Raw genomic sequence first — 16116 nt, forward strand, 5'->3', positions numbered from 1 at the left:
CTGATTTGCCTTTAATAACCCGTGGATCGGAGACTTCTTGTCCGATTCACACCTTTTGCCCCGCGATAATTACTCGACATACTTGCGTAATTTAGTATTAAGTCTGTCGTTGTAAGAAGGGGAGGCAGAAGGAATATTGCATTCGGTCTGACTCCCTTTCGGGTCTCTCGTGCAGCAACCTCCTCGTGGTGAGACCTGGGCAATCGGTATTATCCTTTATTTGTAAGAACTTCTAGTCTCTTATGAATAAAGGATAATACCGAGCTAATAGCTGCACATTGCACATGTACAATTTTCGATAAGATTGTGTACTAGAATTTAAGACTTGCGAGATATAGAAACATATGTATTTCATTACATTGTATGTGAATTTACTTTGAGGTAGCTTGCTGTCGGCCAAGGGTACACCAATGCTTTCTGCGTTTACCCTTGGCCCGCCTTGAGTTCGTTATTTTTTAACGAATTTTTAAACAGGCGAATCGCGCCTCCCGCGAAGAATATGCGAAACGCGCGTCCAGCGAAAACAGGTGAAGCGCGCGTCCAGCGAAAACAGACGAAACGCGCCTCCCGCGAAGAATAGAATTTTTCTACGAAAAAACAGACGAATAACATCGAGACAAAAGACAAGTACGTCAATGTGGGGGCCGAGCCAGCGGAGGGAAAACGGCCCACGGTCCACTATTCTAGCATCACTATCACTGCCGGCAATAGTTCTTGAGAAGCGCTCCCGTCCACTTGCGACTTCAAACTTCTCCAAACTTCAAGCATCATGGATAAAGTAAGCTTGAATTTTTAGTTTCTAGTTGACGAAATGTTTGATCGTATCGTTACAGTGTCTCGCACAGCCTACGAATGTCAGCGACAATCGTCTGGTTTTTTCTTTCCATTCTTTGATTATTGATATTAATATTCTCTTTCAATGTTCATACATTTCAGAATCAACAACGTCCAAAAAGGCAACCACAGTTGCCAGCAAAATATAAAGAAGACTCGGGGAAGGCAGGGCCATCCAACAAAATACGAAAGAAGCAGCCCGTTGCGAAGGAGCAGCAAAAACCCCCCTCACGCGAGGATATGTTGCTACTACTGCAGGCCAGTATGGAGTCGTCGGATCCGCAGGTGAACGTCGAATTCCCACCGAATCCTTTGATCCAGAATCGTTCACCAACGTCCAACAATCCCAAACCTTCCTCCGCCGCTTCTACACCACTTTCCATCCCCATCCCGACTCCGACACTCCAGGTGCCTCCTCCGCAGCAAGACAGGTGAGAAGCACGAGTTGCACATTTGTTTTTAAATTTAGTAATAATTGTAATTAAATTGTATAGTAAATGGTATCACGTTTGTATTTGTTTTAGTATCACGATACTGCTGCATCTTGTTCAGCAGTTGGGGCAAAGGATTGAGTAAGTAATACAATAACAATTACAATTAATTGATTGTAATTAATTAATATTAATTTATGAACCTTTTCTTTCAGTATGGGACTGCAACAATTGGAGCAGAAGGTGGAGTAAGTAACACGTGGTTATATATGTATTCGCTAGCATGTAATAATTGTAATTAATTAATATTAATTTATCAATTTCTCAACCTTTCGTTCAGTATGGGACTGCAGCAATTGGAGCAAAAGGTGGAGTAAGTAACACGTGGTTATATATATAATAATTGTAATTAATTAATATAAATGTAATAATTTAACAACCTTTATTGTTTTAGAATGAGTATGAAGCAATTGGAGAAGAAGAAGAAGAAGGTAAGTAACACGTGGTTTTATATATAATGATTGTAATTAATTAATATTAATGTAAATATTAATATTAATATAAATAATAAATCTACAACCACATCAGGAAAATAACTGGGATGCTAAAGGTCGAGTATCTGGGGCAACGACCGCACTGGCTACCGCTAGAGTCTGCAGAGGATGTGCAGAAATTTGAAAATTGTCCCGGTAGCGACTTCCACAGTGTCGTAAGTATATATATTGCAATAAAGGAGACTATTGTGTTATTAGTTTATGAATATAGAAAGTAATGTTTATTTTTTTTCAGGTTGGGTATTTGCACCAATTAGGAGGGCACTCGTTCCGAGAAGCTGTCAGGGCTAGTTGCGACGATGCCCTCTCTGACACTGTGGCATTGTCGCACACATGGACGGGCATCCATGGAACCCGCCCGCTGTATAAAACGCGGATAGTGAGGGCCATCTACGGTAAGTATTGTACATCTCTTATTCAGTAGAATGTAATTATTAATTTATCGATTAATATTTTTATTTAAATGAATGTTACAAAAGCTACTTTCCGGTCAGCCGCGTATCCAAAGGCTACGAAGGCTGATTTCGCGGATGCCGGGAAGGCGGCGCTCAAAGCCGCAAAGCAGCGGGCGGCACGGCCATCGGCACGTGAACTCTCCGCCGACGCCCTCGCCGTAGCCGACGCTCGCGCTTGCTGGACAGGCCGCGACGACGACGACGACGTCCACTATAACAACAATTGCAATGACGACCACTGTAACGGAAACGGCGACGTTATCAACTACGTCTTTGACAATAATGACGACGATGCCGTCTTCGAGTACCTCCGTGCCGAACACGGTGACGGCACCGACTTAGAGTACCTCGAACCGGAGTACAACGACACGTGACGTTAATTGACGATACTGGGCGACCTACTCGCACAATCTCGCTAGTATTACGGATGTCAGACTACCTCGCTGGGTGGGGAGAAATTGACGTAAAATGTATTTGTTGATTCTTTGCGTCGATCAACAAAGGCGGGCGGAATGTTTTAATTGTTGTACCATTTACTATCATTATTGTAATTATTGTAATTAGAGACTCGCTATTAATATTATATTGTCATTATTAATTATTATTAATTATTATTATTAATAAATGCTGTTACCATTTTTAACCCTCTCTCAATGAACGGGCAAAAGAGAGCCTCTTCGTGATTGCACTCATCCGATGATTTTCGGATGTATTGAAAACTCATAATCGGACAACGTTGCGTACTTTAGACTTGACAACGCTGTAGACATATCGTTCGCAGATATTTTTGCTACAAAAAAGGTCATTCATTGGGTTTTATTATATTATTGTGCAAACCATAGGGCCTCCTGGTTACATTTGCTACGGGCCCCGCGCTGGATTAATCCGGCACTGGCTGTAGAAGTTTTACCAGTCGAACCCGATTCGCATTGGTTCTAGTTTTCGAATTCACCGTTCTCAAAGCGTAGAGGACGCTAAAATCACTGGCATTTTAAGGTGTCGGTACTTCAGATTCCTATGGACACCAAGTCCCATAAGGTGTCAGGTCTATTCTTATATCTCGTCTGTGGTTATATCGCACGAAGCATCGGTTGAAGCTAGTTCTGATTTATGCCACAGGCTAGTAAAGGTTCTGTTTCATGCTGCTGCATGGTATGGTCATAGACGAGATATAGGAATAGACCTGACACCTTATGGGACTTGGTGTCCATAGGAATCTGAAGTAGGAATCTTGTTCTACCTGATGAAAGATATAATCTTGTTCAAAGTTACTTTCAGAAATTGTCATGCAACAGAGTGGAATAGGCCTACAGGGGAAACCACATAAAAAACGCATTTACAATAGTACCTCAATGGTAATGTGGAAACCTATTGATACGGGTGTCGCCCTAATGCGCCACGCGCAGTTCATACGGTCTGGGATAGGTACGGGCCTGAGCTGCCTCGAGGACTAGGGCCGTTACGGGGAATGGGACGTGCGGTCGGTGAAAAGAGGCGGCGCGAGCTGAAAACGGCCTGCAGAGTCTCCTCCGTGCCGACCACTGTACTATACGTAGGTCTGTTACAAGAGAAATTACATTTCTTTTTTCGTGCGCGGGCGGTACCATCAGCTTACTTAAATTAATTACTTAAATTTTACTTTTATTGTTTATATTTATAACGAGAATTGTAATACAAGATGTAATAAAAGATGTAATACAACTCTTGTAATGTAAGCTGTAATACAAATGTTGTATTACAATTCTTGTTATAAATATAAACAATAAAAGTAATATTTAATGGTCATTTGTTATTCTGATTCGAAATCTGATATGCTTGTGTCTGCGGATTCCTCATAAAATATGTGCATCGACATTGAAGCGTCACGGTCAAGTTTGCTTACAATGTCGCGATGCACGTTGCAAGGACAGTCCGATCAGAGAACAAATATGTATCGTCGAAATACATATAAATAGACAGATGGTACCGCACGCGCTCGTAAAAACATATGTAATTTCCATACATGTGGAAAAGAGTTGCAATTTTTTCTTTCAAAGGCATTAAAATTAGATAAATTCTCGACATTTTGCAAAGCAGAATTGTTTCGAACGCGCTGAGAACATAACTAAAACCTTGGGAATGTACACAAATTTTATTATTTTTTCAAAGTAACACAAACAAGGTTCTCACTATAACTAAATATTAGAATAATTTCTAAATACCACGATATGTGTAATCCTTCATTTACCACTACACGAACAGCCCATGATTGTACCGTAATTATTGAAATCTATTTGTTAGAACATCTATTTTTGGTAATTGTGCATAAAGGGTCCCACCTCACCGATTTTGATAAAATTTAAATATGTTGTAAAACTCAACATTCTGAACAACTTTTTCCTATACATGTAACCGCCGACAGAAAATGAATTTTTCGGGTTGTCCGCTCAGAAACACTCTGTGGGTGTGTGCGGTGTCGTCGTAATATAATATGTACTCATTCTTCATCATCATATGATTTAAAAAGTTCACGCGGTATATAGATCGTTCGCCGATCGTAGTGATATATCTGTAGAAACAGTTGACGAGTGGTCGCATCATGCTAACGCATACGCACAGCACGGGCGTGCACGTATAGGCAAAATTCAATGTAGTAGTAGCTGCAGTTTTTCGCAAATCTTTCAAAAACGAACGCTGAGCGGCGGTTACATGTATAGGAAAAAGTTGTTCAGAATATTCATCCTGACAACATATTAAAAAATCATCGAAATCGGTGAGGTGGGACCTTTTATGCACAATTACCCTATTTTTCATTATACATCTAGCCTCGATAGCAATGATCAATTTTCCACTCAAATGACACCGAACGTACGCTTTCCACATCATTATTATTCACTGATTCTGCAAGAGCACGTTCTACAATTTACTTACGGATAGTCACGAATTCACGAATTTTCATATTTTACCACGTTTTTATTAGCTCGCTTTTTTCTAGTTTCTGTCAGAAAAGGTTGATCGAAATCTTCGGCCTGATAACATATTGAAAGATCTTCGAGATTACGGCGAGGTGTGGCCTTTTATGCACAATCATCGATCGAATTGAGACATCTATTCATAAATTTATACAATAATATATTTTTGAATCTGTTCCATTACTTTTTGCCATTTTTGTAACAATCTTTTGTATTTTCCAACAAACAAATGTAAAAACACTTTATAAAAATTATCGCGGTTTGTTATACTTACTTTTGTGTCTGGAACTGTCCGCCACAGAGTCAAAGTCCAAATGGCCGAATCTTCCCGACGGTGCTGCGATTCTGCCCAACTTTGCTCGCGCTCGCGCGATATCTGAGCCGCCATAGCTGAGGCAGTTGTATTGGCGCGGAAGTACCGAAACAATCTGTTCCGGACAAAAAAACTTCAGGACGTGTTCTACAAGTTACAAAATATACACAAATGCACATGTTATATATACATTCATTTTTCAGAATCAAATCATACAAATCTTTTCAAATTCTGTGGGGTGCTCAAAGTACCCGGTTATTGAGGCTGCAAGCGCCTCTAGCGGCCTTCCATCGTACGAAAAACGGTGCGCGATATCGGAACAATTGAAGCCTCCATTATAACTGGCGAACACAAACGCGTTTAGACGTGAATTGTTCTTTGAGCTATTCACAGTATTAGTCTTTGCGCGGCATTGTGCAGTAGTTAGCGATTAGTTAGTTGGTGATTTGGGTGATTAGTGATTACCAGTTATGGAGAGTGGAGTCCCGGCGAGCACCCAAAGGAAGAAGCAGTTCAAAACGACTTCGATGCTCCACAAAAAGATACAGCAGAAGAAAATTACAACGAAATAGGTAAGTGTACATACATATACTGCAAGATTTTCGACATAATTTTTCATACTCTTCAAGATTCTCTCGAGTCAAAGTAAAATTATTTCCATGGACGGTGCACCAGGGGGCGTAATCTTCGAAAATCGGCTGTCGCGAGTAAATAATTCGGCAAATATTTACATTAGGGGCTTCATTCTGAACAACTTTTTCCTATACATGGTATCGCCGCTCGATTTTAGTTTTCGAGATTCTATTCACAAACAACTATCGCTGATACTGTATTGAATTTTCCGTACTCTTGCACGCTTCGCAGCAACGTGAGCCTGTCCCGGCGCGGCGTTTGTTTACTTTTTGTTTCTATACACGCTGTGGAGATGAGAGAAAAAAAGTATCGGAACATCTGGTTTCCTCACTGAATGTTAGAGAAGGCAAATAATTGCTTTTTAATTGATTCCATCGACCATATACTTCGTCTCAAGGGCAAAAACGAGTATATAGCCGCAAGTGTCCCCTTTACGGACCTGTTTTTAAAAAGGTTGATAATTTAAAGTTGTCAAAATTAAAATTATCTTACATGAACGCTGCATCGCGATATTCAGCCTCGGACGGCCGCCAGCGCGCGGTATAGCTGCTGGACGGCTACGTTTGCCACCCTCCGTGTACCTTCTTGTATGCGACTTACCTTCGTGAAGATTTACGAAGAGGACGTGTCGTCACGGAAGACGGAAGAATCCTTTCATTGGTGGAAGACAACAAAAAACAAGTGCATAAATCAAGAAAGAAGAACTGCAGACCCAAATCGAAGAGTCAAGATGAAGGGGTGAATGATAGTTCGGCGACAGGCGAAGCAGCGTTCACTTGAAATAATTTTAATTTCGCGATTTTTTTAAGTATCACCATTTTCAAAAACAGATCTGTAAAGGGGAGATCATTTCCCTATAACAATTTTTTTTTGTATTCTATTTGCAGAAGACGGCAGTTAGCAAAGCTTGCCACGGAGAAGCATTGTACAGCAGCAGAAAATGCAGTGCCGGTATCAAATGCACTTGAAGAGGAAATGGTGTGGGACACAAACATCGAAAATTTCATGGCAGTGCCCAAAGGAATCGAAGAAGTAACATGCGACGTGCAGGCAGAAACTGCCACCGACGAAGAGGAGTACTTCGTAGTGGAAGAAATAATATTCGACGCGCAGGCAGAAACTGCCACCGACGAAGAGGAGCACTTCGTCGTGGAAGAAGTAACATGCGACGTGCAGGCAGAAACTGCCACCGACGAAGTGGAAATGGTGTGCGACGCATACACCGAAAATTTCATGGCAGAGTCCATAGGAAACAAAGAAGTAACATGCGACGTGCAGGCAGAAACTGCCACCGACGAAGTGGAAATGGTGTGCGACGCATACACCGAAAATTTCATGGCAGAGTCCATAGGAAACAAAGAAGTAACATGCGACGTACAGGCAGAAACTTCCACCGACGAAGAGGAGTACTTCGTCGTAGAAACAGAAACGACGACCGAATCAGAGGAAGTATCATCCCTTTCGGACGGGTTGAGCATAGCTGACATGCGCCACGTCTTTTACCAGGTACAGGAGGCAAGCGAGCATTCGAAAAAATACGGATGTACGACCAAGAATCTGCAAATAGAAAAGATGATGAGATCGGGCTTGGAAACAACTATGGTTCTGAAATGCACGATGTGCGATCATAGAGCAAATGTCCGTAGCCAACGTGGTGATACTAAAGCGATGAACATCAACCACAGTGTAGTCGCCGGAACAATAACCACCGGAGGCGGATACGCACAAGCGGAAGAATTTTTGGCGGCTCTGAACATCCCCATGATGAGCAAGAAAAAATATCAGAGTTGTCATGACGTCGTCGTCGTCAAAGTAATTGCTGCTGCGGAAAAGGTAATGTTAGCAGCGGCCGCAGAGGAGATAAGACTAGCCATTGAAAGAGGCGATGTCATAAACGGAATTCCACATATTCCTGTCGTGTGTGACGGAACCTGGATGAAGAGGTCTTACCGAACAGGAAAATATGACTCCATAGCTGGTGTCGGCGTGATAATAGGCTATTACACGAAGAAAGTTTTATTCGTGGGAGTCAGGAATAAAGACTACAGCATTTGTCGTGGAAGGATCAAGAACCGCGGGAACACGAATGTATCAAGAATTGGAGCAGAAACGAAACGTCTACCAAAATGGAGAGCGACGCCATCGCAGAAGGCTTCAGGACAAGTATTGAAAAACGAGGATTGATATATTCGACGCTCATTGGTGACGGCGACAGCAGCGTCTACAAAACAATTCTGGACTGTGATCCATACAAAACGTTGATTCGCGTGAAGAAAATAGAATCCACGAATCATTTGTTGCGCAATTTCTGCAACAAAATGAAAGAAATTGCGAAGAAGACTCCAGCCGGGTACCACAGGCGAATCGTGGAAGCATGTATTCGGCGGATGCGAACGGGAATTGTGAAAGCTGCAGAACACAGAGCCAATGAGGATTTGCCGCTAGCAGAGGAGATAAGGAAGTTATATGAAGATATAACGAATATACCCAGTCATGTTTTTGGAGAGCACAAACGGTGCAACGAAATAAGATACTTCTGCGATGGGACACCGAAGGAAAATGAAGAAAACATTGTTTCAGATTTAACGAACATAGGAGTGTATCAACAGATAGAGGAGATCATTGGACGCCTGGCGGCGCATGCAGAGTCTCCTCTACCTGAGCAACAATAACATGGTGGAGAGCTTCAATTCCATAATCCCGAAGTACACTGGCGGAAAGAGATTACATTTCGGCCAAAGGGGATCATACACTGCAAGATGTCACGCTGCTGTAATTCAGTACAAGACGAAGGATGTATTGTCTTGTTTACAGAGAGAGTTTCAAAACGAGCCGCCAAAAGTTTTGCTAAAAATGGAGGAACGACGCAGAAAGAGAGTCTTGACAAATGACCAAAAACAGAGGACTACGAAGAGAACATGCAACAAGTTCCGTGCAACGAAAGATGCTGATTACGGACCAAATGTACAGGCGCCAGACATGGAGGAACCTATATATATTCTAGCAAGGGAAAATCATTTGAAAATGCTAAGCGATTGGCAAAAGGATAGGGACAACGTTTAGCGGAATACAGTTGGACAATGGAAAAACGCAGAGTGGCTGATGAAAAAGTCAAAACTTTTGACAGCGTCCAACTTTGGCGTAGTGTGCAGCTGACTGAAAGGAACGCTGTGTAAAAAGCTGGTAGCGGATCTGCTCTACCCACGCAAGCTAAACACGCATCCTGCCATAGGATACGGACGGAAGTACGAACATACTGCTCTCGAAGAATTGGCGAGTAGGGAAGGTATAACCATAACAGAATGCGGCCTTTTCATCGACGCATCGATACCCTATTTGGGTGCATCACCAGATGGTGTGATCGACGACGACGGAATAGTCGAAATAAAGTGCCCGTACACTGCGGAAAATGTAACGCCAGAAGAGGCAATACAAAGCGTACAAGCCGTCAAGACGATGTTTACAGATAGTACGGGTACCGCATTGCGCAAAACACACAGGTACTTCTACCAAGTGCAAGGACAATTGCACATAACGGGCAGAAAGTACTGCATATTTTGTGTGTGGACAAGGAAAGGTATAAAATCAATTCGAGTTGATAGAGACGACGAATTTTGGAAACTTCAAATGGAGCCAAAATTGTCGCGCTTCTATCTAAATTGTATGCTGCCCGAATTAGTCGACCCCAGACGTCTTAGACAGAGGCCCATTCGGGAGCCTCAATATCTTCTTGACGAACATGCAGAATTAATGAGAAAAAGAGTTGCAACTGTCCGACGTCGAGTTGCACGTACTCGTGCAAGGCCACCGCCTTGAGCAGCTGGTGACAAAATACTGTAAAGTTATTACAATCCGACGTCGCGACGTCGGACTCTGACGATTTGTTCGAGTCTCGAAATGAACAAGGGTCACAAAACCGCCGTACTATGAAAAGTGAATAATCGGTTAAAGAGAGAGCGAGAAGAACGACGACGACGACGACGATGAGTAAAAAAAAACGTGGTGGAAGAGCTGCATGCCCCGGCGAGACGTTTTTACCCGCGTAGACGTGTGGTTGTGCGAGGATTCGATGATCTTTGGCAAGCTGATATCGTCGAAGTTCAAAAATACGCTCGAGACAATCGAGGGCATCGATATATTCTCACGATAATCGATGTATTTAGCAAATACGCATGGACGGTTCCTTTGAAGAGTAAAAATGCGAGCGACGTGTGCAAAGCTTTCGCGTCAGCGTTGAAGAAGGACGGTAGAGTCCCGAACAACTTGCAGACCGACATGGGGAAAGAATTTCACAATGCAACGTTCCAAGACTATCCTGAGGAACCGCAACATCAACCATTATTCTGCGTTTAGCACTATGAAAGCGTCCGTCGTGGAACGTTTCAATTGCACGCTGAAGAACAGCATGTGGACATTTTTCTCGTTGAGCGGAAAATATCATTGGATCGATGCGCTTCCCACGTTGACCGAAGACTACAATAACAGAAAACCATCCGTCGACGTGAACCGTAAAAATGCCAGCCACCTTCTATCCACCGTGTACGACAAGATGAAGATTGCTGGTCCTGCCAAATTTAAGCTCAATGATCGCGTGCGCATTAGCACGTTCAAATTCCTATTTGATAAACGATACACACCGAACTGGTCAACCGAAATATTCAAGATTATCGCGGTGAAACGAACGAATCCTGTCACATACCTCTTGGCCGACGCAAGGGGCAAACCGATCGCCGGAGGATTTTACGAACACGAGATACGTGCGACAAAATATCCTGACATATATTTAGTTGAAAAAATATTACGTAGGAAAGGAAATAACGTATATGTAAAATGGTGGGGGATGGACGCGTCACATAATTCATGGATATCTAAAACGAATATACTTTAATTTTGTATTTTCTACTCGTATTTTATATGTAAGAGTTATGATAGTTATCTTTTTCTCTAAAACGGCTATACTTTATATGTAGAAGTCACTATAATTCATTTCTCTATTTTAATTGCATTTTTTTTTATTCTATAGGAATTGTGAAAAAATGTAATTTATAATAAAATAAAGTACAAAAGAGATATTCTCGAATAATTTTATTTTAAAATAATGTATCGTTACAAAAACACACACACACACACACATTAATTTTTTAACCTATCTGTTTTGCGCCTCGGTCGCGATGATGTCAGCGCACGAAGCCGCCAGTTCGCAATCGATCAGCGAACTTTGAACGAAAGATTCGCTCTCGACGATCGCTTTCATGATATTCTTCGCGTTGCTATCCTTCACTGCAGCGGCAAAATTCATAAATTTAGCAGTCACCGTGGGAACATTGTCGATCGACGATGTTGTCGATCATTGTCCACGAACTGATTCGATAATTTCACTATATTCATACCATTGTGATTAACTATTTGTAATGTTAAATCATCGCTCATTTTTCGACACTGTTTCTGCATAGATTGTAAATTGGAAATATACTCCTTCGTGCGCAACAACTCTGTCCATGCGTCCAGGGAAAACGTAATCTCGTTACTGCGGTTATCTCCTATAGCCAGTTCCACGCAAATATCATCGCCAACGTGCACACCAATTTCAAGATATTTAAAATAATTGCCAGCTATGGAATATCTTCGACTCAAGACTCGCGCGCCGTGCAAACAACTCGACGACGACGATGATGGCTGTATCATCGATGAAATGGGACTGCTGTTGCGAAAACCCCTGCAACAGATTTCAAAATTAGACGTTTTTCTAAATTTCTTTTTCACAATTTTTCATCTTTTCTATTTTTCTAAATTTCTTTTTCACAATTTTTCATCTTTTCTATTTACATATTATTTAGCCTCCTCTTTTTGTGCGACTCCTCGATGTTTTAACGATCACATTCGGCGAGCGGACGACGATTGTGCTGCATCGTGCTGTCTACGTTTTAGCGGTAGTTGTCTTGATCTGAAGCATGACGCTCGGAATACGATATTTTATATGCTGTCTCCCTACCACTCCTTTTACAGATAAGATCAGCAAAATGGACGCATCCCCACTCCGACTAGTCTTCAAAGATTTACAATAATCTCCCTACCACTTCCTTCTCCCTACCACTTCCTTTTCTTTTACGACGATAGAAAATGGTGACTCGGTTTTTCTTAATCGATGCTGTAATGCCCCCAAGGAAGAGTATCGATCAAATTACTGCAAATATACCGCTTATCGTCGTGCGAACTCAATGCTAATTTTATTTCCGACATCGAATACACCTGATGTCATACGGACACTATACGATTACTGCTAACACTGTTTTCCGTATTATTATGAAGACAGTCGACATAGTCCTCGAAACTTATATCCCGAGCGGTAGCGTTTGTCCTGATGCCTTTGATCTTTTTAGTTTCGCCATCGCCATGCACGCGAATCGCATACATTTTCGAACGAAGCCCTACAAACTCGATCATAATTTTACCGCCATTCTCATCCTTCATCAATCCTAGTTGTTTCTTGTTCGCAGTAAACGTTTTGTAAACGTTGTTCGAGTCATAATTACTGGTGTCGTATCGATGGATATCACGTTTCAGCAGCGCCTCGTACGCGTCATCGCAAGCGATCTCGTATATCAGACTGTCCGTGTCCGTGTACAAAATCTTACAATTTTGCTGGAAGTTTGGATACATGTACTCGTAATGAAAGCTGTACAAATGAAATTTCGATATATCCAATACGGACATGCCTACGTAGATTGGCTTATAAAATTTAACGAGCAGCGTTTTCATCTGAATCGCGACGAAGTCCTCGGAAAACACCGTATAGCTGTGAAAATTTGGTCTATCTATCAATCGTTCGACGCCGTGTCTACCGTTTCATCGAGAAAGTAATTTCACGATTGCATGATTTCAAACGTTCTCCATCGTTTTTCCAAACACAGCATTGTTCATTAATTTGAACAAATTCTTGGAAAAATCGTTGGTTGCGTTGGCGCGTAATTTTTTATTCAAGTCGATATATTCATGCAACCATCGCGACTGTTGAAACTCTAGAATTCGATGAATTTTCTTCAATTTCAGATTATGTTTTAAACTTTGCTGGAGGTATCGATAATGTATAACGTATCGCTCCTTATTGCGAAGTGTTGCCAGCAACTTTCTTCGACTCGAGCTGGTTGACTTGGACAAAATGGAAGATCTGCGTGAGCATCGTGAATTTCGCGTGGATAGTCTAAATCAACCTCCAAAATGTATCCTACAGGGCTATCGATTGGAATGGATTCAACGTTGAAATTATCGATATCCTCCACCCATCGAAAGTCTCTGTACGGTAGAGGTTGCGACACATTTCTTGCGCACCCATTCGAACACATTCACGGAAACGTCGTTTTCTCGTTGAAATTTCCGAATGTCTTTGAACAGCATGGGTGATTGAAAACCTTCGGTTCGAAGCACCGTTTTGTAGTGCGGATACGATGACAAACGCGACGGATTTGCCTCGGCCGGATAGAGACCCGCCACGACCGCCCAAAAAAAGCATGCTTCATCCTTGCTGATCACGTTCACGACCGCTCTTTTCAGCTGTATCGTTCGAGGCAAGTAGGTTACAGCGGCGCAGCCGGCTTGCAACGGCTGGTATTTGCTAAAGTTCACGATCAGATGTAGTATCTTCGACAGCGCCCACCCACTGTCTCGCTCTTGAAACTCTTCCAACGATGTCAAAATCGTCGGTACAACGTCTCTCTGATACCACTGTCGTAGATTGCTCGTCCGAAACAACGCGACGTTTCGCGTGCCGAAAATTTTCACGGAAACCTCGTTGGCGCGCTGCATGAATTCCGCCTCGAACGTTACGTTAGCTTTCAGCGATGAATGCGTATTTAAAAATTCCGTAACGCGTCCCGTAATTATTCGTTTCGCGTGCTGTAAAAATTGTTTCGGATCAATATGTTCGACGTTGATAACGATGCCGGTCGATATGCGATTTTTAAACGCCGACTCAACATTTTCCCAACGAAGCGTCGAGGCTCTCGTTCAAAGTTTTCATACGATGCATAATCGATGTTAAACTATGTTTCTTGCCTACCGGCAATTCATCCTTCACACAGGCTAGATAATTGACACAACACTGCAGAGACTCGATGTATGAGCAAAACCATTCGCGATACTCGTCCATAGTTTTCACCAGCATTGACATGCGTATCAAACACTTCAACATTTTTTTCAACGTTTTAATCATCTTGCTACCGCACGGTTGTTAACAAAATATTTCTTTCAACTTCGATTTTGTATCGTTCGTTAAATTTCCAGTTCTCAAAAATATAATTACACTTTGCATCCAACGATGCGATGTTCGCCCGTTTCGATGATGTCTAATATTGTCGATGGGGATTCGATCACCGGCCATCGCGCGACAACTTGACTAAATCTTTTCGTGTAAACCAAACATATGCGACTCGTAGCATCATTCCGCATTAAACGTTCCACCAATGTTTTCAGCTCGATGGAGAAATGATCACTCAAGTACGAATTTATAACGTGAGCCCAAGCTAAATTTTTCAACGTTGGAGCAGTCATGTCACCTTTTTTCTCCGATACGTTCATTTCACACGCAACAAGTCCAACGGGTAGTACGCGAAAACCGTCACGTATGGAAAAATGGTTGACCTTTGAATCTCAACACGACAAACGCTTGCAACGATGGAACGTTTGCGAAGACTTCGCGTTCTGTTAATTTATTCTTACCATACCCACCAACTACAATAAAAAGATGGAAGAAATGTTTTGAAACGCTACTCTTAATGAGCGTTTACGATAGCTGGCTGTATGGCGATGGCAGATGGAAACAGCGACACGGTCCTCTTACATCTTGCATTACATCGATAAGAAGACGCGAAAAGATAACACGAAACACGTTCGGACATGGATCAAAGATGTAGCGAAATCTCTAGCCATGAAATTAAATATGATGTTCATCGCACTCGTGCATGTGCGCGATTTAGGTTGTGTTGTAAACGCCTTAGCGTAGGTTAATTTTTAGAGCCTTACCCTCATTTAGAATGGCCGATCCGGCTCCCGAAGTCCCCGACTTCCCGGAGGAGACTCTTGAGCAGATCCGGCGAGAGGTCGATGCGCTTAGGGAACAGTGGGAAAACAGAAACGTGCGAGAGGAGCGCGGGGATGCTTCCCAGGTCGCGGTCGCGCGTGCTCCCAAAGTTCCACCCTTTTCTCGAAAAGGTCCGGTGTTATGTTTCTGCCAGTTAGAAGCATCATTACGTCGTTCGGGCGTGACGCACGAACTGACGAAATTTGATTATTTCGTTATGTCATTAGATGAGGACTCTTTAGCTAATCTAAGTGATATCATCATGATGCAACCTCCATTTCCTGACATTTATACTAGAGCCAAAAGACGTCTGCTTTCGGTCTTCGCGCCAACAGACAAGGAGAACCTGCGAAGGTTACTAAGAGGACAGGTTGATGTAAATTGTAAACCGTCCCAAATACTTCGTCAGCTTCGATATCTTAACGAGAGATGCAATTGTAGTGATTCGGTTTTAAAATCATGCTCGACAGTAATGTGCTTCATTCCAAGAGGCATCCAGACTACAAAGATGCAAAATCTCTTTTGCGTCACATGCAGTTGCCCTTGTACTTGATAATAGTGAGAGTGATTTACGTTTAAACGACTGTCGTCGTGTCTGTCGAAAAATCTATGGACATCACCAACTTTTTGCCGAATTGCATCATCAGGAGTCACATTGCGCGCCAAATAAGGGCATTTAATTTCAACGATTTTATCGTCGTCAGTAATGCCATCAGGCGACGCGCCAAAATATGGGAATTCCTGATCAATGAATAATCCACAATCTTCGATTTTACAGGACAAGACCGCTGCCAATTCACGTCGTGCCACTGATTCTTTCTCTTTACCCCACTGAGTAGCGGGATTATTGAAGGGTTTACGGTAAAGAA

At 42.3% G+C, this 16116-nt stretch overlaps 3 protein-coding genes across 6 annotated transcripts in view; 2 read left to right on the top strand and 1 right to left on the bottom strand.

Moving 5' to 3' along the window:
- The window catches only part of LOC143213308 (sorting nexin-29), a 35616-nt gene extending 29860 nt beyond the window's left edge, over window positions 1–5756 (bottom strand). For both annotated transcript variants that reach the window (XM_076433028.1, XM_076433027.1), the window contains exon 1: window positions 5500–5756. In XM_076433028.1, the coding sequence (XP_076289143.1) occupies window positions 5500–5613 (114 nt within the window). In that variant the 5' untranslated portion in view covers window positions 5614–5756. The remainder of the gene's footprint in view (window positions 1–5499) is intronic.
- LOC143213318 (uncharacterized) lies at window positions 144–2931 on the top strand. 3 transcript variants are annotated; one of them, XM_076433062.1, is made up of 8 exons: window positions 144–778; window positions 937–1265; window positions 1359–1406; window positions 1481–1513; window positions 1606–1638; window positions 1720–1756; window positions 1854–1974; window positions 2055–2196. In XM_076433062.1, the coding sequence occupies exons 1-7, from the start codon at window positions 770–772 to the stop codon at window positions 1941–1943; spliced, it is 579 nt and encodes a 192-aa protein (XP_076289177.1). In that variant the 5' UTR covers window positions 144–769; the 3' UTR covers window positions 1944–1974; window positions 2055–2196. The 3 variants fall into 3 exon arrangements, with proteins under 3 accessions (XP_076289177.1, XP_076289175.1, XP_076289174.1); XM_076433060.1 differs by lacking the exons at window positions 144–778; window positions 937–1265 and adding an exon at window positions 2299–2931 and having other exon boundaries at window positions 1371–1406; window positions 2055–2214; XM_076433059.1 differs by lacking the exons at window positions 144–778; window positions 937–1265 and adding an exon at window positions 2296–2930 and having other exon boundaries at window positions 1371–1406; window positions 2055–2214.
- Window positions 5757–8844: 3088 nt separating the features above from the next.
- LOC143213653 (uncharacterized) lies at window positions 8845–10007 on the top strand. The gene is made up of 3 exons (XM_076433709.1): window positions 8845–8943; window positions 8986–9202; window positions 9335–10007. Exons 1-3 carry the CDS (start codon window positions 8845–8847, stop codon window positions 9985–9987), a joined length of 969 nt encoding a protein of 322 aa, XP_076289824.1. The 3' UTR covers window positions 9988–10007.
- The last annotated feature ends 6109 nt before the right edge of the window (window positions 10008–16116 follow it).

Source organism: Lasioglossum baleicum, chromosome 11 (genome assembly GCF_051020765.1).
Source record: "Lasioglossum baleicum chromosome 11, iyLasBale1, whole genome shotgun sequence".
In the NCBI taxonomy this organism is placed as follows: Eukaryota; Metazoa; Arthropoda; class Insecta; order Hymenoptera; family Halictidae; genus Lasioglossum; species Lasioglossum baleicum.